Below are 24,677 nucleotides of genomic sequence, written 5' to 3'. Positions count from 1 at the left end.
TGTTGGTGTATACTGGTCCATAAAATATTAATGCAAGTAGACTGCTGATTGGCCAGCTCATCCTCATCAGGAAATAGTAAGCATTTTTTAAATGCCTGTTTGAGATATAGGTTTGAGGCCGGGTTTTTGAAGTGTTTTTTTCTACAGTGTATGCTTTGGCCACAAGTACCAGTATAGGATAAAACAACATTACTTGAGTATGAGTTAACAGAATATGAACTTTTAAAAGTGATATTTTCACTGGACAGTTACTTTAAGCATAATCTCTAATAAATGCAGGCCTTCTGTCAAATGCAATGAAATCCAACCCGTATTGCAGTATTCACGCAGTGGCAAATACTAGTCAATTAGGTGCATAATTTCTGGGAATTGCTATATTGACTATTAATTTAAAAAATAATAATTAATGCCAGACTACTCATTATTATTACGCTCTATGGCCTATGAGAAGAGAGTGGTTTATGGTAATGATAGGGAAAATTAATACAAACGCTCCGATGATGCGCCTGTTGACTCAGTTCCATTGCAAATAGACAGATGTGATTGAAAACATACTCAGAAGTTTTGCAGTGAAAACCAAACACTAAATGCAAAGTTACAAATTACACATATTTCAGCATTTCTATAAATCGAGCACATGTTACACATTTGCCTACGTCCATCCATCTTGTCAAGCATTGGCATGCATAACGACAGTCATTCACCATTTGCCACTCTACAAAAAACTGAAAACTATTGATAACAAAGTTTGTGTGTAAAACTCTTTCCTTCAAATATGCATGGACCATGGATCCAATAAAAAGACATGCATTACCCTTTCGTTTCTCCATTTCTTCTGTTTTTTTCTGGAGTGTTTTTGGCACGCTAGCGTCGCATCGGTCGGTGGCTCTCTTGACGTGCGTCCAAGTCCGTTCCTCTCTTGTCTGTGAATCTGAGCGCACTGCGCAGTAATGGAAAACGCAGCTCTCTTATAACATATGTTCAACCCGTTAGTTAATATTCGACTCCAGATCCATGAATTTGTGACTTCAAGGGCTGTTCAGTACAGATCTGCTACTGTCAGTAGAATAGCAGATCTTACTTTACTTTCATATAGCCCAGCAGAGTCTGGACTGTGTGGGAACCTGCCTGTGAACCAGATTCTGGATGCACAATAGAGTTTTTGTATGGGTTCTTGAACCCGCAAACCTGAGCATGGAATGCCTGTTGAAATTGGCCTGAAGTGATCATAGCCTGTGAGTTCCTTGAGTCCCACTGGTGGATAGTAGACTAACAGTAGTGTTTGCTCACGCAAAATAGGGTAGGCTAAGCCTACCTTTTGATAAGAAAATGATTGACACAAAGTTTAGAGAACATTTATCCCTCGTCATTTTCTTATCAAATCATTTGTCTGCCTATTTAACTGATGGCTTGATGTGAATTCATACTTCTTAACTTGTAACTTCGTTAGTCTACTCTGACGAAGTCCATGCTGCTGAAACGCGTCAGAGTTTTTACATATTTGTTCCATTAAACATACTGTAAAAATGAAGGCATTTGCATTGTATGAAGAGTGCCTCTGGTCCTCCTTGTTTTTTGAATACCTTATGAATTGGACAACTTCCATATGTTCTGGCACTTTTGAGACATTTTTGGACAAGTTATCATGCATTTATAGGGTTTTGTTATCATGCATTTTTTATTTATTTCTCATGGAGAGTGCTATTGTTGAAGTGAATGAATAAAGCAAATCGTTCACACAAAAAAGTTTTCATGTATTTCCTGATTTCCACACACAGGTGTAGGATCTTAATTTGACCTGTATTGTTACTGCAAAATAATCATGCAGAAACAAGATTTCAATATAATGTTGCTTGATCAGGGGTTAGGCTTTTAGCTGGCCAAAAGTAGGCTACATGAAGCGTGCAATACTGTTAATATAACCATGTTAGTGTGCGTTTTCAGTGAATGTATGTAAATCGCAAAGCTCATCTGCATTCCCTGCAGTGCAGAACAATTCTCAGCAACAAAATAGTGGATTGTAAAACTCAATAGAAAATACAGTACTATTAGCATATAACTCTTTCCCCCATGAAACCCCTACCGTGCTGTTTGGTTGTATTTGCCATGTCAATAGTCTCCAATTGTAAATAAATGAATGGTCAGCATGTCACATTTACATTCTCCTTAGATGTGCTATGATGTTCCACCCTGGTGCCAGTGACCATCCCCTATGCATGAGCACCACAGGCGGCAGTAGAAACACTGACTACATAACAGCGTGACTTTTTAATTGGTTGTTGAATGTGTGTGCTGAGAGAAAGAGTTCATTTTATTTATTTGTTTAACCATTATTTAATTAGGCAAGTCGGGTTAAGAACAAATTCTTATTTACAATGACGACCTACACCGGCCAAACCCGGACAACGCAGGACCAATTGTGCGCCGCTATATGGGACTCCCATAAGATACATATATTTCCCTCAAATTACACAAATCCACAAAGAATTTGAACACAAATTCAAAACCCCATATCTGTTAGGGGAAATACCTCAGTGTGCAATCCCAGAAGCAAGATTTGTGACTTGCTGCCACAAGAAAAGGTCTCCCAGTGAGTCAAAAACACCAATGTAAATAAATAGAACCTATATTTATCTGCCTATTTATTTCCCTTCAATCAATCATTCATTCTACTAGTTGCACATTGTCACAATAGCTTACTAATAGCCGCTACGGCCTATTTATTGCCTTACCTCCCTAATCTTACCTCATTTGCACACACTGTATATAGATTTTTTTTCTATTGTGTTATTGACTGTACGTTTGTTTATTCCATGTGTAACTCTGTGTTGTTGTGTGTGTCACACTGCTTTGCTTTATCTTGGCCAGGTCACAGTTGTAAATGAGAACTTGTTCTCAACTGGCCTACCTGATTAAATAAAGGTGAAATAAAAAATAATAATTATGTAACATTTTAAATGTTAAACTACATTTTTTAATCGCTAACAATATAATATTTTAAACATTATTATTCTCTTGAAACGTTTTGTGCGTGTATTGTTTGCTGTTATGTCTGATTGTTTTGTTTAATTTGCTTTGTTGGTTTTTGGTGTTGTTGTTTGGGCAATATATACTGAAGAAAAATATAAACACAACATGCAACAATTTCTACGATTTTACTGAGTTACAGTTAATATAGGGAAATCCGGCAATTTAAATGAATTCATTAGACCCTAATCTATGGATTTCACATGACTGGCAATACAGATATGCATCTGAGGGGCGTGGATCAGAAAACCAGTCAGTATCTGCTGTGACCACCATTTGCCTCATGCAGCATGACACCTCCTTCACATTGAGTTGATCAGGCTGTTGATTGTGGCCTGTGGAATGTTGTCCCACTCCTCTTCAATGGCTGTGCGAAGTTTCTGGATATTGGCGGACCTGGAACACGCTGTCGTACACGTAGATCCAGAGCATCCCAAACATGCTCAATTGTTGACATGTTTGGTGAGTATGCAGGGGATGGGAGAACATTTTCAGCCTCCAGAAATTGTGTAAGGATCCTTGCGACATGGGCCCGTGCATTATCATGCTGAAACATGAGGTGATGGCGGCGGATGAATGGCACAACAATGGGAATCAAGATCTCGTCACGGTATCTCTGTGCATTCAAATTTCCATCGATAAAACACAATTGTGTTCGTTGTCTGTAGCCTGCCCACACGATAACCCCACGGCCACAACTGGGGGCACTCTTTCACAACGTTGACATCAGCACACCGCTTACCCACATGATGTCATAAACATGGTCTGCGGTTGTAAGGCTGATTGGACGTACTGCCACATTTTTTAAAATTACGTTGGAAGGGGCTTACGGTAGAGTAATGAACATTAAATTCTCTGGCAGCTCTGGTGGACATTCCTGTAATCAGCATGCCAACTGCACGCTCCCTCAAAACTTGAGACATCTGTGGCATTGAGTTGTGTCACAGAGCTGTACATTTTAGAGTTTCCTTTTATTGTAGAGAAATAAGCCTTTGTGCATATGGAACATTTCTGGGATCTTTAATTTCAGCTCATGAAACATGGGACCAACACGTTACATGTTGCATTTCTATTTTTGTTCAGTGTAAAAATATGTTTCCCATGCCATAATGCCCATTTGAATTGAACTGAATTGAGAGAGAGAGAGAGAGAGAGAGAGAGAGAGAGAGAGAGAGAGAGAGAGAGAGAGAGAAAGAGAGCTAGGTGAACCCTGGACCATTGAAAACAGCAACCTATACAAGGACCTGTACTCAGTAATCTAATTCACTGAAAGACTTCAATTGCTCCTTTGAAATTCTGACCACAGGACCCTTCTAGCACAGTCTCAGATATAGGCTATGTTAAAAATGTGATGTAAAAAGAAAATCGAGCCTGGAAGTTCAATATGGAACCACTTCCAAAAGGGTTAACAGTTTCAAACATTGGATGTTTTCTAAACATAATGTTGTGCCAACTGAATAGCTGCATCTATGGTAACTAAAATAAGCAAATAGATCTGATAGTGATATCAACCTTATCATCCAGTGACTTCAAATATCTCACTAAATCCACAACACTGATTTGTAAAGTGCATTTTAAGTCACAAGTAACTCCAAATAATGCCATAAAGTGTAAAGGTCCCCTGTTTTATATCGCAATTTCATGCCAACACCTTTCTTTTATTCCTTTATGATAATCGAATGAGGACAGAAACTGCACCATTTGGCTTGATGGTTATCTAGGGATGAGGATGCACTTGAAGCTATGCTGTTTGAAGGGGAGATTAACAGCCAGATCATTGAGTGAGTGGAGGACTATAAATACCTAGGAACGAACCATCATTCACAACAAGCTCTCCTTCAAAAGGAACACTGAACAGATTCACTCTAAATGTCAACAATGGCTGTTCTTTTTACAGAAATGTAGGCAGTTTAATGTACACCCTTCCATCCTCCAAGCATTTTATAAATGCTTTATAGAATCCACCCTAGCTTTTAATATTGTGCAGTGGTTTGGTGCTCTATGAAACACTAGTTAGAGCCCATTGTAATAAAAAACAGTGGGAAGGTCATTGGAGACAGCCAGAAACCCCTTAGTGACATCTATTAAAAAAAACAAGGAAGAAGGGGGAACAAATAGCCTTGAACATTATGCACATACTCCATGACCAGTACAGTCCCTTCCCTCCGGACGCAGATATACTGTAGATCTGTCATACAATTCTAAGAGAGCAGCTTCTCGTTTTAATAGATTTGTTTATATATGTGTATATATAGCCTGTGATTGCATAGATTGCTTCTAATCTAATCTGTTATACTGTTAATGTTTCTGTGTTCTATTTTGCTATGTTGTTGTGTCTTGTATGTATCACCCCGTCACCGCTCATGAAGTTCCCTCTTAGGGAATAAACATTTTTTGAATTGAATACTAGGGAAACATGACAGGACTTTTACTGAATATATTTTGTGATAAAAGACTCTTCAGTATGCATAAGATTTATCTAGTCTTACTATCCACGGCTTGAAGTCACCATGCTTGGTGGAGAAAATCACACTTTTTCTGTCGTTCTGACTAAAGGGAGTACAGCTACGACCGGAAGTTACTTTCTTGTAGCAGGTAAGGACAATTAACGTGGCAGGTTAGGATAATTAACGTGGTAGGTTAGGAGACTTAGGTTAAGGTTAGGAAAAGGGTTAGGGTTAGCTAAAATGCTCTCCTAACCTGCTATGAAAAGTCACTTCCGGTCATGGCTGTACTCTCTCTAGCCACAACCCTTTTCTGTGGCACGTTATATTACAGTAGCTTTATGCCAGTGTAACAACAGTGTAATATCATACTGTTACAGATTGGTGAGTAAAGTAGTAAAACAAATAGTGCAACTGTGGAATTGCGAAACCTCATTATTGAAGATTCCCAGCAGTACAAGCTGTTATTCCACAGTAGCATCTCTAGTAGTGTTGAGGCTAAAGGCCAGCGTCCCAAATGGCACCCTATCCACTATGGGTCCTGGTCAATATCAGTGCACTAGGGGATAGGGTGCCATTTGGGACTTAAGCCAGCTTTCATCCGGCAAAGTGCAAACTGTCTTATCAATCATTGCAATACTAGAGAATGTCCTCAAAAGAAATCTCTGTGAAAAGTACACCAATACATCACAAAACTGTCTAAAAGGCGATTTTATTGTGTTACATTCATTTAGAACATCTTCAATACCGAATCAACAGCATAACTTTGTAGGTAATTATACATCTATAATATTATGTGCATTGTCATAACATAAAATACATTTTAAAATCATATAACTTTTAAAAAGAACATACAAATTAAACAGTGTTTATTAGCAACAAAAACACAGCCTCACCTGGAGCAAGACAGTTGTTAAATTAAACCTATCTACAGAAATAAATGTTAAAATAATGACAACACACTGTCAACAACAGGGTCTTACTGTGGTCTCGCTGTGTTGTGGTCATGATGTTACACATTTGTGGGTCACTTATTATTAAGGCATGGGAAAGTTAAGTGAGGTAAAGTAGTACACTTAGTGACTTGTCCATTAACAAGTGCTTGGTGACAGGAAGACTTACACAGTGTGTATACTAACAGAGATGAAGCGGAGTTATACTCTGCCCAAAATCTGTCCATGAAAATAAGCACACAAAGTAAGGAATGTTTGTATGGAGGCCAATCAGAGTGTCTAATTTGGTCATCAATTTTTTTTTTGCTAATTGATGCTTATTTGATTAAATATTTGTTTCTTGATGCTTCGGTTGTTACGAATGCACTGATATAAGTGGATGCACGTGGCATTTCGGGCTACTTTGAGTTGTGCCTGTGTCATAGAGATAGATAGAAGACTCATCACGGATATACGCTTTGGCATATAGTATATGCTTTAGCATGGACATTGCCTTTGAGGGCTTCCACCATTTTAAAGTAGTCAATTGGGTGGGAATTCCTATGAGTTGGGAGTCCATGCTCTGTTGCAGCCGGCCGCGACTGGGAGACCCATGGGGTGGTGCACAATTGGACCAGTGTCGTCCGGGTTAGGGGAGGGTTTGGCCGGCAGAGATGTCCTTGTCCCATCGCACACCAGCGACTCCTGTAGCGGGCTGGGCCCAGTGCACACTGACACGGTCGCCAGGTGTATGGTGTTTTCTCCGACACATTGGTGCGGCTGGCTTCCGGATTAAGTGGGCATTGTGTCAACAAGCAGTGCGACTTGGTTGGGTTGTGTTTCAGAGGACGCACGGCTCCCGACCTTCGCCTCTCACGAGTCCGTACGGGTGTTGCAGCGATGAGACAAGACTAACTACCAATTGGATACCACGAAATTGGGGAGAAAAAGGCGTATTTTTTTTTAACAAAAAATAATAATAACAAAAATAAATATATAATAGAACAGATACAAAGATGAGTCCTCTATCTCTTTGGCCTGTTGTTCACACACATATCTGCCCTTTCATTGGCTAGAATGGCCTCACCTGATCTGGCTTCCTCCTTCATCTTTGAGGACATATATTTCCATTGGCACAGCGGTCACTTGTCTATCTTGTCAATATAATATACAATCTTTGATACTAATGTGGTTCATAGGGAAATTCCTTCTGCTGCCATTGGTTCCTCTTGCTACTGGACTGTCCTATTAATAAACTGCAGGTTGATTGGGGTAGCAGGGACAAGAAGGGTTCTTGTGATTGGCTTAACTGTGGCTCTGGCAGGATCTGCACGTATTTCATAGTGTTTTATCAACTGGGGGTACAGAGAGAGGAAAACATGTTGACATTAGTATGTTATTGTCCTAGTCTGAGAGAATATCAGCTATCCATGTGTTCAATGGAAAGATATATACTGTACATAATAGATAAAAGGAACAAAAACTCTTGAATTACACAATAACCTAGAAATATGAACTCTCCTAATTGGGAAATGAATGACAATGTTATATCACAATGTGTCTTGACAGTTGAAACATTTACAGTAAATAGATCATGTGAAAGTCATTGTTTTATCCTATTATTGAATAAAACATATGAGAACACTATACAGGATCTGAAAGGCTGGAGGTTTGAAAGTACAACTCCTTCCAACAATCCAAGTTAAGTTAATGATTACATATTCCTTGCCGGCAGACAGATTCATGGTATCACCATGTATCCAGATGGGATGAATAAGACCAAAGGTGAAGGTCTGGTCTGCCATGTTTTCCTTCCAATGCCAAAGCTAACAGAGGAACACCACAACAAGTTGAACCAGATTCTATAAGACTGTTACTACAAACTAGAGCAACACTAACTAACTTACTCAATGTCCTGGTTTTGGGGCTAAACAGTAGGTTAAACTTACTGTAGCTTTAACCTCTCAACCCTCTAGAGTCACTGTCAAATGAAATATGAAAATTGGTGTAGGAAATGTATTATAGACAGAGGATGCTGTATTGACCCCTGACCATTACCAGATGCAGAAAATCTAGCTTTGTAACAAGTGGTCAGCATCCCAAGCTACTATTACAGTCCTACATAACAACAGAAGAATGCTGTTTAATGAAGGGTAGCTACTGCAGGGGTAGCTGATGCTATAACAGTACTATACAACTACAGAACAGGCCTGGAAGTCTTACCCTTGAGAGGATGAGGTACATCTCCAGCTCGGCCACCCTCCGGCCCAGGCAGGCCCGGACCCCGAAACCGAAAGGCACTGAGCCGAAGGGGTGCTGGTTCTTCTTGTCTTCCCCCCGGCCCCCACGGAGCCAGCGCTCTGGCAGGAAGGCATAGGGCTCCGGGAACACTGTCTGGTCATAGGACACGGCATAGTGACACAGGTGGAACAGGGTCTGGAACAGAGAGATGGAAAGAAAGGAGGAGAGAAGTGATGGAGGGAGAAGACAGAAGAGAGGAGAACAGTCAAACATAGAGAGCGACTAACTCTGATTAGTCGTATACTGTATAACTGTTTGGTATGAGCGATATTGACAAACCAAAACTCTACCCTGGATTTGAACTAAATAAAATATTGAATGGTGAAAGTGCATGTATATCTCTGGATAAAACTGAATATACAAGTGTGATCGGATCTCCTCTACATACAGGATGAAAAGAAAAGTAGTTCAGTTCACCAACAGCAACAGCAACCATTTCCAACAGTACAAGATGACAAAAGTAAAACTCACATTTTTGGGGAAGAGGTGGTCTCCCACAACTATCTCATTTTCCACATTGATGCGGGCATTTCCAGGTACTACTGGGTACATCCTGAGGAGGGAGTATACAAGAAAGTCACTAGGAGTGGAGAGTGTAGTGGAGTTTGTTTCGACTGCAGAGTTCATGCTACAATATAGCGCTATGTGGTACATCTTCGAGAGAGAAAGGGATTGGCTCCATTTGACTAATTAACAAGAAATAAATCATTAAAAAAAAAACTATACATAAGCACATTGGCGTATAATTAATTTAACAACTCATTATAATTCATTATGAAGACCTCATTATGAATATAATAACTTTAATAACCCATTATTAATTTTATGAATTAGTGAATTTACTGAAAATGACCTGAGTGGGGATGACAGATGACTAACAACGTACCGTAGTGTCTCCCTGACAACAGTCTTAAGCCAGGGCATTCTGGCGATGTCATCACTAGTAGGCACCTTGTCCCCCGGGCAGACACTGATCACTTCCTGGTACAGCTTCTCCTGGATCTCTGGCTCCAGGGCCATGTGGTACAGAGACCACGAGATGGTGTTGGACGTCTGGAGCATCCAAAACAATTACAATAGGAATAGGTTGTAAGCTAATAATATTGTACTGATACTGTTATGCTGCTGTTGTAACTGTACATGACGTAGGTAGCTAATGTGGTTATGTTGCAAACGGTCATTCAACGAATCACAACCTAAAGTGGCTGAAATTAAGAAAAAAATGCCCCCACCAGGCCATCCCCCCTTTCCCACCTGTTTCCACCCTACTGTGAAACAGCTCCTCACTGGTATTTTAAGACACGCACGCACGCACACAAACACACACACACACACCCCTCCTCACCGTGTCGACCCCAGCCAGCAGTAGCTCAGTGATGGAGCCCAGTATCTCAGTGACAGACATCTGTTCGCTGACAAGGAGGTGTGTGAGGTACTCTCCCTGTACCGGCTGGCCCAGACGCACCCTCTCCTGGATGTCCTCCATCTTCTGACGCACCTGCTTTTCCGCTGCATGGGGAGAGAGCAGAGGTCAGAGGATATAGCAACCAGCACAAAGACAATATAGATGCTTAGGGTGAGTCTCAAGTCTTTTCTCAATTCCTTGTGTAGCAGATAGGGATCTGTGAAACTCACTCCTCAGCCTGAAGTGTCCCACTTGCTCTGCAGAATAGCTTGCGTTTCGGTGGTACAACTGGGTAAGACGCTTCAGGAGGGCAGTTACAGGTGTTTGCAAGTGAGAGGTCCTGTGTTCAAGCCTCATAATGAGCTGAATCAGGAGAAAGTAGGACTGGCTAAGCAAGCAGTGTGACATCCTTTACACTTGTATCCTCTATCCTCGCCTTCTTCTCAAACCATCAAACAAGAGCAAGGAGGGCATTGGATGTTCTTCTCCCCCCTCACTTCCCTCTGCTGTTCTGAGGAGGAGGCAAGGAGAGGAAGCGAATAATCGAGGAAAGACTTCACCCCTGCTATGGACCTGAGTCATGATGGATGTTATTTTGGCTCGTGTAGGATATCTGCCACTAGATGGCGATATACTACAATGTAATATGACTTAGCCTATCATGCACCCTGAGCTCAACCCAACAAGCCAAGGATTGTCAGTGTGAACTTTGCTTATTGGGGCAAGTCTCTAGCCAGGAGCAGTGCACCTGTTTGATTTGCTTAGAGCTGAAACACAGCCATTGAACTTTTGAAACCTCTGCTGGAACTAAAGGAGACAGTATTGTAGGGTATGTGAGGGCACTCACTCCTTTTACATGAGAAATCAAATCAAATGTTATGTCACATGCTTCGTAAACACGGTGTAGATTAACAGTGAAATGCTTACTTACTGGTCCTTTTTCAACAATGCAGAGTTAAAGATGAAAAAAAATGTAAATAGTGACACAAGGAATAAATAAACAGTGAATAACAATAACGAGTAAAAAATTATTTGGCTATATACAGGGAGTACCAGTACAGAGTCGATGTGCAGGGGTAGCTATGTACAATTAGGTAGGATTAAACTTACTAGGCAACAGGATAGCCAATAGACAGTAGCAGCAGCGGGTAGCCATTTAATTAGCTATTTAGCAGTCTTGTTTAGCAGTCTTATGGCTTGGGGGTATAATGCTGTTCAGGGTCCTGTTGGTTCCAAAGTCAGTGCACTGGTATCGCTTGCTGTGAGGTAGCATCGAGAACAGTCTATGGCTTGGTTGGCTGGAGTCTTTGACCATTTTTTGGGCCTCCCTCTGACACCGCCTGGTATAAAGGTCCTGGATGGCAGGGAGCTTGGCCCCAGTGATGTCACCACCCTCTGTGGCGCCTTACGGTCGGTTGCCTTGCAGTTGCCGTACCAAACGATGAGGCAGCCAGTCAAGGTGCTCTCAATGGTGCAGCTGTAGAACTTTCTGAGGATCACTACAGCCCTGTCGATGTGGATGGTGGCGTGCTCGCCCCTCCATTGCCTGTAGTCTACGATAAGCTCCTTTGTCTTGCTGACATTGAGGAAGAGGTTGTTGTCCTGGCACCACATTGCCAGGTCTCTGACCTCCTCCCTATAGGCTGCCTCATCGTTGTCAGTGATCAGTCCTACCACCATTGTGTTGTCAGAAAACTTGATAATGGTGTTGGAGTCGTGCGCAGCCACGCAGTCGTGGGTGGACAGGGAGTACAGGGGGGGACTAAGCACACACCCCTGAGGGGCCTATTTAAAGGTCTTACTCACATCGGCTACAGAGAGCGAGATCACACAGTCATCTGGAACAGCTCATGCTCTTATGCATGGTTCAGTGTTGCTTGCCATGAGGCGAACATATAAGGCATGTGGCATATCTGGTAGGCTCGCGTCGCTGGGCAGCTCGCAGCTGGGTTTCCCTTTGTAATACGTGATAGTTTGCAAGCCCCGCTACAGGTGTAGTAGAATTCGATCTTAGTCCTGTATTGTTGGTTTTACTGTTTGATGGCTTGTCGGAGGTGGTAGCGAGATTTCTTATAAGCATCCGGATTAGTGTCCCACACCTTGAAAGCCGGCAGCTCTAGTCTTTAGCTTAGTGCGGATGTTGCCTGTAATCCATGGCTTCTGGTTGAGGTATGTACGTACGGTCACTGTGGGGATGATGTTGTCGAGGAACTTATTAATGAAGCCGGTGACTGATGTGGTAAACTCCTCAATGTTATTGGATAAATCCCGGAAAATATTCCAGTTTGTGCTAGCGAAACAGTCCTGTAGCTTAGCATCCGCTTCATTGAACCTCTTCCGTATTGAGCGTGTCACTAGTACTTCCTGTTTGAGTTTTTGCTTGTAAGTAGGAACCAGGAGAATAGAGTTATGGTCTGATTTGCCAAAGGGAGAGCGAGGGAGGGTCTTGTGTACGTTTCTATGTGTGGAGTAAAGGTCATCTAGGGTTTTGTCACCTATAGTTGCACAGGTGACATGCTGGTAAAAATGACGTGAAGCAGATTTTAGTTTCCCTGCATTAAATTCACTGGCCACGAGAAACAATGCCTCTGAATGTGCATTTTCTTGTTTGCTTATGGCCATTTACAGCTCGTTGAGAGCGGTCTTAGTGCCAACATCGGAAAGTGTGCAATGTGTATGTTGTTGCTAATGATGTAACATAACATCAACAACATTAACACATTGTACCATTTGCATTTGTTTCACATGCGAAACGAGTGAGTGCCCTCCAAATATACCCTTCATCCCGCCCCTCACTTGCATGCATGTAGTAGAGGTTACTTAAGTTCATGGCTATGTGATGATGTGTTACGTTGTGAAGTTTTACTGTGTACCTTTTTAAACTATTTTCTATACGTGATGGAGCATGTGATGCAAAACTAATTTCTGCGCAAATGTGAAACATAGCATGATTCATTCTGGAAATCAAGGCTTCTGCATCACTCACCAACTTTGAAGAGGTGATCCCAGACAGCCACAAAATGTTTCCAGAAGGGGAGGTAGGGCCAGGTGGACTTGGGGAAGAGAACGATGATGGGGGAGAGGCGAAACATCTCTCCTACTGAAACAATGAACTTCTGGGTCTCTTCAGGAACCTCCTCATTCAGACAGCCCATACGGGTCTCAAACAGCACAGAACAGATCCCTGAGGACAGAGACAAACAACAGTAGCAGTTTAATTGTATATAGATTAGATAGATCTACACTTTATTGATATCCAAAGGCATCAAATTCAATGCCGTTAGAGAAATTAGCAGTGATTTACTTAGAAAGTGCATGGTAAAAGGGTAATTACACAGTTATAACCTATGAATTACTTGTTTGTTTCTTTAGGACCATATCATGAGTATGATGACATTATGTGAGGTTAAAGGGTACATTACAGCATCAGGATGGCAGTTTACAGAGTGTATGACGGTGATGATGTCACATCATACAATCGCGATATGCGAGCAAAGACCATAGTATGTATCGAGAACAAGGGTGTCAAACTCCTTCCATGGAGGGCCTAGAGTCTGCGGGTTTTTGGGTTTTCCTTTCAATTAAATTCCTAGACAACCATGTGAGGGGAGTTCTTCACTAATTCATTACCTTAATTCATCAATCAAGTACAAGGGAGGAGAAAAAACCCACAGACACAGTCCTCCGTGGAATGAGTTTGACTCGTGATCTAGAACATCCAGATAGACATGTTTCATCTCTGCTGCCCTTGACCAAATGAATACACTGTCCTTCAAAATTATAATAAGAACTGCCTACCTAACAAGGTAGTCAAACGATCAGCTACTCAGTATCTACTCAACTTCCAAGGCTAAAGATCACTATGCAATTACTTCAAGGTCATCACTTTCTAACAGATATAGCCGTCCACAACCCTCACAATGCACCTTGTCCTTTCACATTCACACGTTTCTCCCAATTCACAGAAAACAGATACCAAAGACACAGAGACACTTGCACCTGTGCCAGAACGTAGAGTCAAAATGACATAATTATAAGATCATGATGAGGACAGCTTTTTAATACTTCATGAAGCAGATATCAGTTCCTCGATTGTTCTAAGATTTTCCTTTTTAATGACTAGACCAGGGGTATTCAAATCTTACCCTACGAGGTCTGGACTACTTCTGGTTTTCTGTTCAACCGTATAATTAATTGCACCCACTTGGTGTCCCAGGTCCCTGATTAGAACAGAATAATTTTAAAAAGCAGTGGAACTGGCTTAGAGGTCCAGATTTGAAACTGATGGGGACTAGAAAATTATTACAGACAGTCATTTCCTCTGTTAACCTTCAAAGGCGAACTTGTAGAGTTCTCCAGCCAGGTCGTTCACCATGACCCCTTCTCCCTTGGTCTCCCTGAGCCATGCCACCTTGTCTATGAAGTCTGTGACAACGTCATTGATGGCGTTGGTGTAGGCTGAGACATGCTTGGGCTTCAGCATCCGCGGGTTCAGGATACTTCTGATCCGCTGCCACTGAGCACCCATCCTGTAGTATAGACACAAACAGAATCATGCTTTAACATGGAGAAGAGATGTACTGTATAGTAATTTGAAACAAAGAAGAACTGTTTCAGAGAGAACATGCAAAACACCCATAGGTAGGCAAACCCTCATGTGTGCTGTTTTCCATTGTAACTGAGCTCCATTTACATTTAATCTAACATTTCTACTTTAGACAACTTGTTATGTACAGAGGTAGGATCTTCATTTGATCAATCTTTTGTTGCCTAGAATTTTCCCCACCACAGGAAATGCAGATTTGTGATTTAGATAAATTCACTGAAAACCAACACTCTATGCCACTTTACCTGTAATTTCAACTTGTTGTGCCAACTTGTGACAGAGTGATGTACCACTGACATATTGTTGTGTGCAAAAAGAGACACAATCGATTTGAGCTGGATGTGTCAATGGGTTTGTACATGCATAATCTATGACCAGAATAACTATTTTACCTCATTTAGCCACAAAATCCCTAGTTTGAAAGAAACTGTTTTTCTGAAAGCAGTGCTGCGCCATTTTCCTAAAATGTGGTCCCACGTGGGCCAACCCCTAGCGATTTCAGTTCTAGCCAATGAGCCTTAGCCTTTCGTCATTTGAGTGACAACTAGCAAGATGCACACACAACAGAGCGGGAGAGAGAGCAATGACATGGTGCGCATATCTGCACATATGTGACGTAATACGCTGTTTTTCGGGGACCACTTTTGGCTTGTGAGCGCTACTTTCAGAACTACTGACTAAAAAGTATTCAAAAGTACCAGAAAATCTCTTTAACCTATCCCCCAGATGGAACACAATCCTTTGCTAGTACAACACTGGTTCAAGCACGACATGATGGATCATGCTGAGGTTTTATGTCCTAGGTTTTGTGTTTCATGTACAGTCTGGCTCATCTAGGCTCTGTATGCAGCCCATGGTTCAAGTGTTTGTGCTTGTCAAATTCTTGCGCATTGTCTTGTGCATGTTCCTACTACTACACAGATATTTCACTGTGGTGTTGGGACAAGCAACACAGGAATAACTACATACCAGTGGAGTGACATTCATACTCCACAAGACTTGCAACCAGAAGACTCTTCCCAGTCCCTATAACCAAAACAAATTCAAGGCAACGCACAGTAACGTATAGAGCCATGATAACATTAAACTCCTTGCAATCTCAAATCACTCAAGCAAGCAGCTTGATGAGTATTTCTGGTATTTGACGTGGCTATGCAATTTCGCCCGATGTTTGGAGGCATTTCAGAACATGGCGCCAATGTAAACTGAGATTTAAAGCAACATTTGCTTTAAAAAAACAAGTAAAACAGCACATCACAGCACAACGCCTCTGACCTAAATAGCTTGTAGCATCTCCCTCCTGACAATATCTGGTATTTGGGCTGAAGTTCAAGATAAGGTGTGCCCTTGGCATTAGGATATTAGGGCCTGTTCAGAGAAAGTAATTGTAAGCAAAGCCTCAGTAGAGTAAGGATTTCAGTCATGCTCCGTATGATATGATAGTCTGCTCAGCTCACTGACTAGCTGATGTCTTGAGAATCTCTCAGGTTGTTTAAAGAACATTGGTGCAGTGACATTAGGATTTCAGGGCCTGCCTCAGTAGATCAAAGTATTATTGATGTATGGAATGTTAGGCTTAAGGGTATGAAGTGTGTATTCTTATTTTAAATGTAGGTAAGTAGTTCTGTCCTTGAGTTGTTACCTACAGTGCATTTGGAAAGTATTCAGACTCCTTGACTTTTTGCACATTTTGTTACGATACAGCCTTATTCTAAAATGTTTGAAATTGTTTTTTTCCAGTGGGTCAAAAGTTTACATACACTCAATTAGTATTTGGTAGCATTACCTTTAAATTGTTTAACTTGGGTCAAACGTTTCGGGTAGCCTTCCACAACCTTCCCATAATAAGTTGGGTGAAATTTGTCCCATTCCTCCTGACAGAGATGGTGTAACTGAGTCAGGTTTGTAGGCCTCCTTGCTCGCACACGCTTTTTCAGTTCTGCCCACAAATTGTCTATGGGATTGAGGTCAAGGCTTTGTGATGGCCACTCCAATACCTTGACTTTGTTGTCCTTAAGCCATTTTGCCACAACTTTGGAAGTATGCTTGGGGTCAATGTCCATTTGGAAGACCCATTTGCGACCAAACTTTAACTTCCTGACTGATGTCTTGAGATGTTGCTTCAATATATCCACATAATTTCCCTTCCTCATGATGCCATCTATTTTGTGAAGTGCACCAGTCCCTCCTGCAGCAAAGCACCCCCACAACATGATGCTGCCAGCCCCGCGCTTCACGGTTGGGATGGTGTTCTTCGGCTTGCAAGCATCCCCCTTTTTCCTCCAAACATAATGATGGTCATTATGGCCAAACAGTTCTATTTTTTGTTTCATCAGACCAGAGGACATTTCTCCAAAAAGTATGATCTTTGTCCCCATGTGCAGTTGCAAACCGTAGTCTGGCTTTTTATTGGTGGTTTTGGAGCAGTGGCTTCTTCCTTGCTGAGCGGCCTTTCAGGTTATGTCGATATAGGGCTCGTTTTACTGTGGATATGGATACATTTGTACCTGTTTCCTCCAGCATCTTCACAAGGACCTTTGCAGTTGTTCTGGGATTGATTTGCTTTTCGCACCAAAGTATGTTCATCTTTTTCTCCCAATTGCTCCCAAGGATGAACCAGACTTGTGAAGGTCTACAATTGTTTTTCTGAGGTCTTGGCTGATTTCTTTTGATTTTCCTATGATGTCAAGCTAAGAGGCACTGAGTTTGAAGGTAGGCCTTGAAATACATCCACAGGTAGACCTCCAATTGACTCAAATTATGTCAATTAGCCTATCAGAAGCTTCTATAGCCATGACATAATTTTCTGGAATTTTCCAAGTTGTTTAACTTCATATGGCTGCAATCCCGCTAACGGGATCGATATGACAACAGCCATTGAAAGTGCAGGGCGCCAAATTCAAAGAGCAGAAATCTCATAATTAAAATTCCTCAGACATACATGTGTTTTATACCATTTTAAAGGTAATCTTGTTGTTAATCCCACCAAAGTGTCCGATTTTAAATATGCTTTTCAGCGAAAGCACTACAAACGATTATGTTAGGTCACACCAAACCACAATAAGCACAGCCATTTTTCCAGCGAAAGATAGCTTTTACAAAAAGCAGAAATATAGCTAAAATTAATCACTAACCTTTGATGATCTTCATCAGATGACACTCATAGGACTTCATGTTACACAATACATGCATGTTTTGTTTGATAAAGTTCATATTTATATAAAAACAATCTGAGTTTACATTGGCGAGTTACATTCACTAGTTCCAAAAACATCCAGTGATAGTGCATAGAAAACATCGTTTCAACAGAAATACTCATCATAAATGTAGATGATAATACAAGTTATACACATGGAATTATAGATATACCTCTCCTTAATGCAACCGCTGTGTCAGATTTCAAAAAAACTTTACGGAAAAAGCAAACCATGCTATAATCTGAGACGGAGCTCAGAACATTAGTAAAATTAGCCACCATGTTGGAGTCAACAGAAACCAGAAAATACATGATAAATGTTTCCTTACCTTTGATGATATTCATCAGAATGCATTCCCAGGAATCCCAGGTCCACAATAAATGCTTGATTTGTTCGATAATGTCCGTTATTTATGTCCAATTAGCTACTTTGGTTAGCGCGTTTGGTAAACAATTCCAAAGTCACAAAGCGCCTCCACTATAACGTGACGAAATGTCCAAAAGTTCCGTAACAGTCAGTAGAAACATGTCAAACGATGTATTGAATCAATCTTTCGAATGTTGTTAACATACATCTTGAATAACGTTCCAACCGGAAAATGACATTGACTTCAGTTGAGCGATGGAACGGAGCTGCCTATCACGTGATTGCTCCCAAGTTGTTCAATGCGTGGTCAGCTCATGGCAGTGGTGACTCATTCCTGTCTCCTTCGGCCCCCCTTCACATTAGAGTCATCAGACAAAGTTCTATTGACTGTTGACATCTAGTGGAAGCCGTAGGAAGTTAAAACTCATCCATATCTCGCTGTAATTTCAATGAGAGCTTGGTTGAAAATCTGCCACCCTCAGAAAAATCCAAACAGGAAGTGGAACTTCTCAGGTTTTTGCCTGCCATATGAGTGTCACGTTCCTGACCTGTTTTCTGTTGTTTTTGTATGTGTGTGATGGTCAGGGCGTGAGTTTTGGGTGGGCATTCTATGTTGTGTGTTTCTATGTTGGTTTAGGGTTGCCTGGTATGGCTCTTAATTAGAGGCAGGTGTTTTGCGTTCCTCTAATTAAGAGTCATATTTAGGTAGGTTGTTTCACTGTGTTCGTTGTGGGTGGTTGTTACCTGTCTCTGTGTTTGTGTTCTGCACCAGATAGGTCTGTATCGGTTTTGCACGTTTGTTATTTTGTAGGTTGTTTGTAGTGTTTCACCTGTGTTTGTATTAAACATGTTTAACACTAGCCGCGCTGCATTTTGGTCCTCTCCTTCACCCCTGGAAGAAAACCTTTACAATGAGTTCTGTTATACTCACAGACATACTCACAGACATAATTCAAACAGTTTTAGAAACTTCAGAGTGTTTTCTATCCAATACTAATAATAATATGCAAATATTAGCAACTATGACTGAGGAGCAGGCCGTTTACTCTGGGCACCTCTGTGCACCTTTCATCCAAGCTACTCAATACTGCCCCTGCAGCCATAAGAAGTTAAAGGCACAGTCAACTTAGTGTATGTAAACTTCTGACCCACTGGAATTGTGATACAGTGAATTATAAGTTAAATAATCTGTCTGTAAACAATTGTTGGAAAAATTACTTGTGTCATGCACAAAGTAGATGTCCTAACCGACTTGCCAAAACTATAGTTTGTTAACAAGAAATTTGTGGAGTGGTTGAAAAACGAGTTCTAATGACTCAAGCCTAAGTGTATATAAACTTCCGACTTCAATGTAAATGTAGGAAAGAATGTATAAAAAAAGATGTAGTTCTGTCCTTGTCCTTGTCTATTAATGTTATGTATTATGTCATGTTTTATGTTTTGTTTGGACCCCAGGAAAAGTAGCTGAAGCTTTATGGGATCATAATAAAATACTAAATACTAAATAATCCTGGCTGTGCAATGACAGTAGCCTGATCATAGATTGTACTGTATAGCCAGCACCTACACTCTTAAAACAAATAGTTCCAAAATGGTTCTTCTGCAGTCCCCATGGGAGAACCCTTTTTGGTTCCTGGTAGAACCTCTGTGGAAAGGGTTCTACATGGAACCCAAAAGGTTTCTACCTGAAACCAAAAGCGTTCTACATGGAACCAAAAAGGGTTATTCAAAGGATTCTCCTATTGGGACAGCCAAATAACTTTTTGGTTCTAGATAGCACCTTTTTTTCTATGAGTGTATGGCCCTTGTCATGACCATAGGAGTTGGCACGGCCGCACAAACAGATCTGGGATCAGACTACAATGAAAGGGCCTGAGACTGGGTTTCCACTGTCTACTCACTCTGTGAGGGGCCCATAGGCGTGGTTCCTCAGCTCGCGGTAACTCCTCCAGTGGGGCATGTCCATGCGGGTGGGATGGCGGCCCTCCTGTCTCAACACCTGCTCAATCAGCTCAGCACTGGCCACGTTCACTATCACCAAGGGCCCGTACTTTGACTTCCACAGAGGGCCATAAATCTTGCTGTGTTCAATCTGGGGGAGAGGGGAGAAGAGCATAATTGCAGCGTGAGGCCACAGTAAATGCAAAACAATTTATGGAATGGTTTTGATAAATTAGTGCATGCATGGCACATCTGGCTCTTCTGGAAAGTACAGCAAGACATAATAGTCCAAGATGTGAAGATAATAGGTTGAAAAAGGTATAACTGGCAAGGCTAAATAAGTTCAGGAGTAAAAATGTGCTTAACAAGTCACATAATAAGTTGACTGTGTTTAACATGATTTTTTGAATGACTACCTTATGACTAACTTAAATTTAAAAAAGCAGACATTGAATATCCCTTTGAGCAAGGTGAAGTTACTAATTACACTTTGGATGGTGCATCAATACACCCAGTCACTAGAAAGATAATGGCGTCCTTCCTAACTCAGTTGCCGGAGATGAAGGAAACCGCTTAGGATTTTCACAATGAGGCCAATGGGGACTTTAAAACAATTACAGAGTTTAATGGCTGTGATAGGAGAAAACTGAGGATGTATCAACAACATTGTAGTTACTCCACAATACTAACCTAAATGACAGAGTGAAAAGAAGGAAGCCTGCAACAAGGCACAAAAGTAAAACTGCAATGAATGTAGCAAAGAAATTTGCTTAATGTCCAGAATACAAAGCTTTATGTTTGGGGCAAATCCAACACAACACATCACTGAGTACCACTCTTTGTATTTTAAATCATGGTGATGGCTGCATCATGTTATGAGTAGGCTTGTCATCGGCAAGGACTATTACGTTTTTTTAGGATAAAAATAAATGGAATAGAGCGAAGCACAGGCAAAATCCTTAAGGAAAACTTGGTTCAGTCTGCTTTCCAATAGACACTGGGAGACAAATTCACTTTTCAGCAGGACAATAACCTAAAACACAAGGCCAAATATACACTGGAGTTGCTTACCAAGACAACATTGAAAGTGGCATAGTTACAGTTGAAAATGGCAAGACTTTAAAATGGCTGTCTAGCAATGATCAATAACCAATTTAAAAGAGCTTGAAGAATATTTTTTATTGACCCAGGGGTGTGAATACTTATGTAAATTAGATATTTATGTATTTCATTTGCATTAAATTTGCAAATATGTATTAAAAAAAAAAAAAATCTCCCTTATGGGGTATTGTGTGTAGATGGCCTTAATTTAATCTTTAATCTAATTTAATCCTTAATCTTCAAGCATGTCAAATTGATATATACATGTGAAATCTCATGAAATATTGCAATTAAGGATCTTCAGAAATCAGTGATTTGGATTACATTTTGGGCATATTCTTAGAACAATTGTGTGAATAATTTAACATATTTATACAGTATATCTGGCACATCTGGCTTATTTGGCTGTGTATTCTATATCACCGTGAACATTTATGATTTTATTGGGTATTATACAATTATATGGTCATGGAAAATGTATCCAATAAGACTCCATTAAATTGTTTGGCGGCCATATTAGAAAAAGGCTTCTCAGGGATTAATGCATGAATCCTGTGGTGGCCCTGTATCTACAAATCTTTTTAAAACCCTATTCTAGCTGTGCGGGTGCAATTTGGTGCTTCTATCACTAAAGTTACAATCCATAAACGTAGCTCTCCCACTACATGGAATTCTATGGCTAAACTTCCAATATTACTGCACAATATGGGCTATTTTTAAACAATAGTTGTAGCTGGTGCTTTCAAAGTTGTTTTTATTATATATCATTCGAAAGGGATTTCATGAACGTTCAGAACCACTTGTCAAACAAAGTGTAAAATGTATCAGGGTTTCTTTTTTTAAAGCAATTTATACCGGTACATCTGATATGTACCCTAGAGGTCAAAGGTCAAAGTCTATTGACCTGAACATTGCGAAAATATGCCTAATGGATAGCTGTGAATCTAAGATTTCCAATTATATATGATTCTACTGTATACATGACAAATAACTTGTTGTATACTGACGTTGTTTGCCAATGGATAAAATACCTATTGGAAAATGTTATGGGATGGAGGGAGGGATGGAGGGATGAAAGCAATCAAACAAAGCTGCCATTGCTACACTGCTATCACACATTTTCTAACTCTATGGACAAAGAGCTTCAAGAAAATCACTATGAAACATCGTCACACCACCCCAAATCAACCTGACCGAAACCCTGGCACATGGACAAGGAGATTAGACATAATAATACGCAAACAGTGTGGTATAACACTAGCAGCTAGGTTTCGCAATGCACTGTAATAACACTGTACAGCACTTACTTGCATTTGATGTGTTGTCTGAAAATACCCTTTCCCGAAAAGCCAATATAAAGATCTCAGAAAGCTAGGCCCATCCAAATCATCCATAGTTTTCTGCTTATTGTTGTCCCCCACGATAGTGGTAGTGGTCGAGGCATCGCGCCGCCTGTCACTAATGTAGGTTAACGTCGGTGTCACTCTTTTAATCCCGTTCCTATTCTCCTGTGTACAAACACGCAGTCCGATCTGTAATAAAGATCTGCTAAACATGTTGACGCATCAATTGTCCTTCCGACTGCTGGAAAGTGTAGTCTGTTATTCTTATCCGTACGACTGAGCTCTCTCCTGCCTATTATAATGGCCACTTGTTTTTATCTACTGAGTGAGAGCGCAACCAGCCATCCAACTGCCACTGTTGTCCTAGTTTTTCAGAACGCTAGTGAACTTTGATACCGTTTATTGTCGGCTATCCATGTGAACTCCCCTTTACCGCCAGAGGAAACCTTTCCCTACAATCCAAGGTTACAGTCAGTGGCTAGAGCTCTATAAATCATCAAAGGGGCTTTATTTTTTTTTAGATAGATACCCCTACCAGAGGTAGAACAAAGCACAATAATGTTTTTTCACATCTCTAATGTCTCCCATTTATGAAATGGATGATTGTGAAAAAATATTTTAACTGCAAAAGTGGTTAAATTGATAGATACTGTGACACCTCACACCCTCCAACAGTGAGACACAAAGAGACACATAAACTCATATAACCCAATATCAGAAGCTCTGATATTTCTAACATTTGTAATACAAGTAGTCAATACACAAACAAACAGCGTTAGAGTATCTTAATGCATCTTGGAAATTTGGCCCCTCTACTTGTTCGGGTGGTGTTCGGTGGTCGACTTCACCGGCTTTCTAGTCACCACCGATCCATGTTTCATTTTCGTTTTGTTTTGTCTGTATTGCACACACCTGGTTTCAATTCCCATATCATGTTCCTTATTTAACCCTCTGGCATACCTTTCTTTTCTGTCCGTGATTGTTGGTGTCTTAGTGGTTGTTGTAGGTGTTAGTTTGTATGTATTTTCCTTACTTGTTTGTTTTATTGAGTAAACTCAGTTGTTTTGCTCTAACCTGTGTCCTGCGCCTGACTCCGCTACATCTCTGCACCCAATCGCTGACAGAATCACGGACCTTTCAAATGGAGTCAGCAGGTGCAGCCAGCCCTTCTCTCCCAGTAGAGGAGCGCGTCCAGCAGCACGCGACCGTGTTACAAAGTCTCGGGACAGCCATGGATCGCGTGCTGCAAACAATGGACAGATGGGAGAGAGGAGGCTTTCCTGTAAATCCTACATCATCACCTCCACCCGCACCTCAACCTACATCGATGTCCACCCCTCCATCGTCAGGACCCAGTGTGATTCGGCTCTTGCTCCCGGGAGCGTATGACGGAGCAGTTGCCAGGTGCCAGGGGTTCCTTCTCCAGCTGGAGCTCTACCTGACAGCTGTTCAGCCGTCCCGCGAGAGAGTGAGCGCCCTCATCTCCTGCCTGACTGGAAAAGCCCTGGAGTGGGCCAACGTCATCTGGGGAAGGGAAGGCACGACTCTGGATGACTACGAGGACTTCTCCCGCCGCTTCCGGGCAGTTTTTGATCATCCACATGAAGGGAGAGCGGCGGGAGAGCGATTGTTCCATCTGAGACAGGGGATGAGGAGCGCTCAGGAGTTCGCACTGGACTGCTGGTGCGGGATGGAATGAGCGGGCCCTGATCGACCACTACAGGTGTAGTTTACGAGAGGACGTTCGTAGGGAGTTAGCCTGCAGGGACACCACTCTCAACCTGGACCAGCTGGTGGACTTGTCTATCCGGCTGGATAACCTGTTGGCCTCCCGCGCACGTCTGGATCGGGATCCGTCTGTTCCATTTCCCAGCACCTTGGATCCAACACCGATGGAGTTGGGAGGGGCTGCTATGAGGGGGGCCGGAGGGGGGACCATTCCCTGCACCAGCTGTGGCAGCAGAGGGCACACTGCTGGTCGGTGCTGGGGTGGTTCTCCAGGAAGTTGAGGTAG

At 41.5% G+C, this 24,677-nt stretch overlaps 2 protein-coding genes across 2 annotated transcripts in view; both read right to left on the bottom strand.

The window, feature by feature from the left end:
* Positions 1-1,113, bottom strand: part of LOC139546672 (solute carrier family 15 member 2-like) — a 31,025-nt gene extending 29,912 nt beyond the window's left edge. The window contains exon 1 of the mRNA XM_071355322.1: positions 815-1,113. Coding sequence (XP_071211423.1) covers positions 815-830 — 16 coding nt within the window. The 5' untranslated portion in view covers positions 831-1,113. The remainder of the gene's footprint in view (positions 1-814) is intronic.
* Positions 1,114-6,164: 5,051 nt separating this feature from the next.
* LOC139546671 (sterol 26-hydroxylase, mitochondrial-like) lies at positions 6,165-23,085 on the bottom strand. Its single transcript, XM_071355320.1, has 9 exons — positions 22,628-23,085; positions 20,180-20,370; positions 14,439-14,638; positions 13,096-13,293; positions 10,050-10,213; positions 9,591-9,757; positions 9,176-9,257; positions 8,627-8,839; positions 6,165-7,758 (listed from the first exon to the last, which is right to left on the bottom strand). Exons 1-9 carry the CDS (start codon positions 22,874-22,876, stop codon positions 7,636-7,638), a joined length of 1,587 nt encoding a protein of 528 aa, XP_071211421.1. The 5' UTR covers positions 22,877-23,085; the 3' UTR covers positions 6,165-7,635.
* Between the last annotated feature and the right edge of the window lie 1,592 nt (positions 23,086-24,677).

This window comes from Salvelinus alpinus, chromosome 20 (genome assembly GCF_045679555.1).
Source record: "Salvelinus alpinus chromosome 20, SLU_Salpinus.1, whole genome shotgun sequence".
Taxonomy (NCBI): Eukaryota; Metazoa; Chordata; class Actinopteri; order Salmoniformes; family Salmonidae; genus Salvelinus; species Salvelinus alpinus.
This window is presented reverse-complemented; position numbering and strand designations above follow the sequence as displayed.

Excerpts from the sequence above, each read along its gene's own strand:
- LOC139546671 (XM_071355320.1), bottom strand. The coding sequence starts at position 22,876 with ATGTTTAGCAGATCTTTATTACAGATCGGACTGCGTGTTTGTACACAG. Across the intron at positions 20,371-22,627 it reads AGACAACACATCAAATGCAA|ATTGAACACAGCAAGATTTA; the intron begins GTAAGTGCTGTA and ends CCTCTCCCCCAG. Across the intron at positions 13,294-14,438 it reads CTACAAGTTCGCCTTTGAAG|GGATCTGTTCTGTGCTGTTT; the intron begins GTTAACAGAGGA and ends CTCTGTCCTCAG.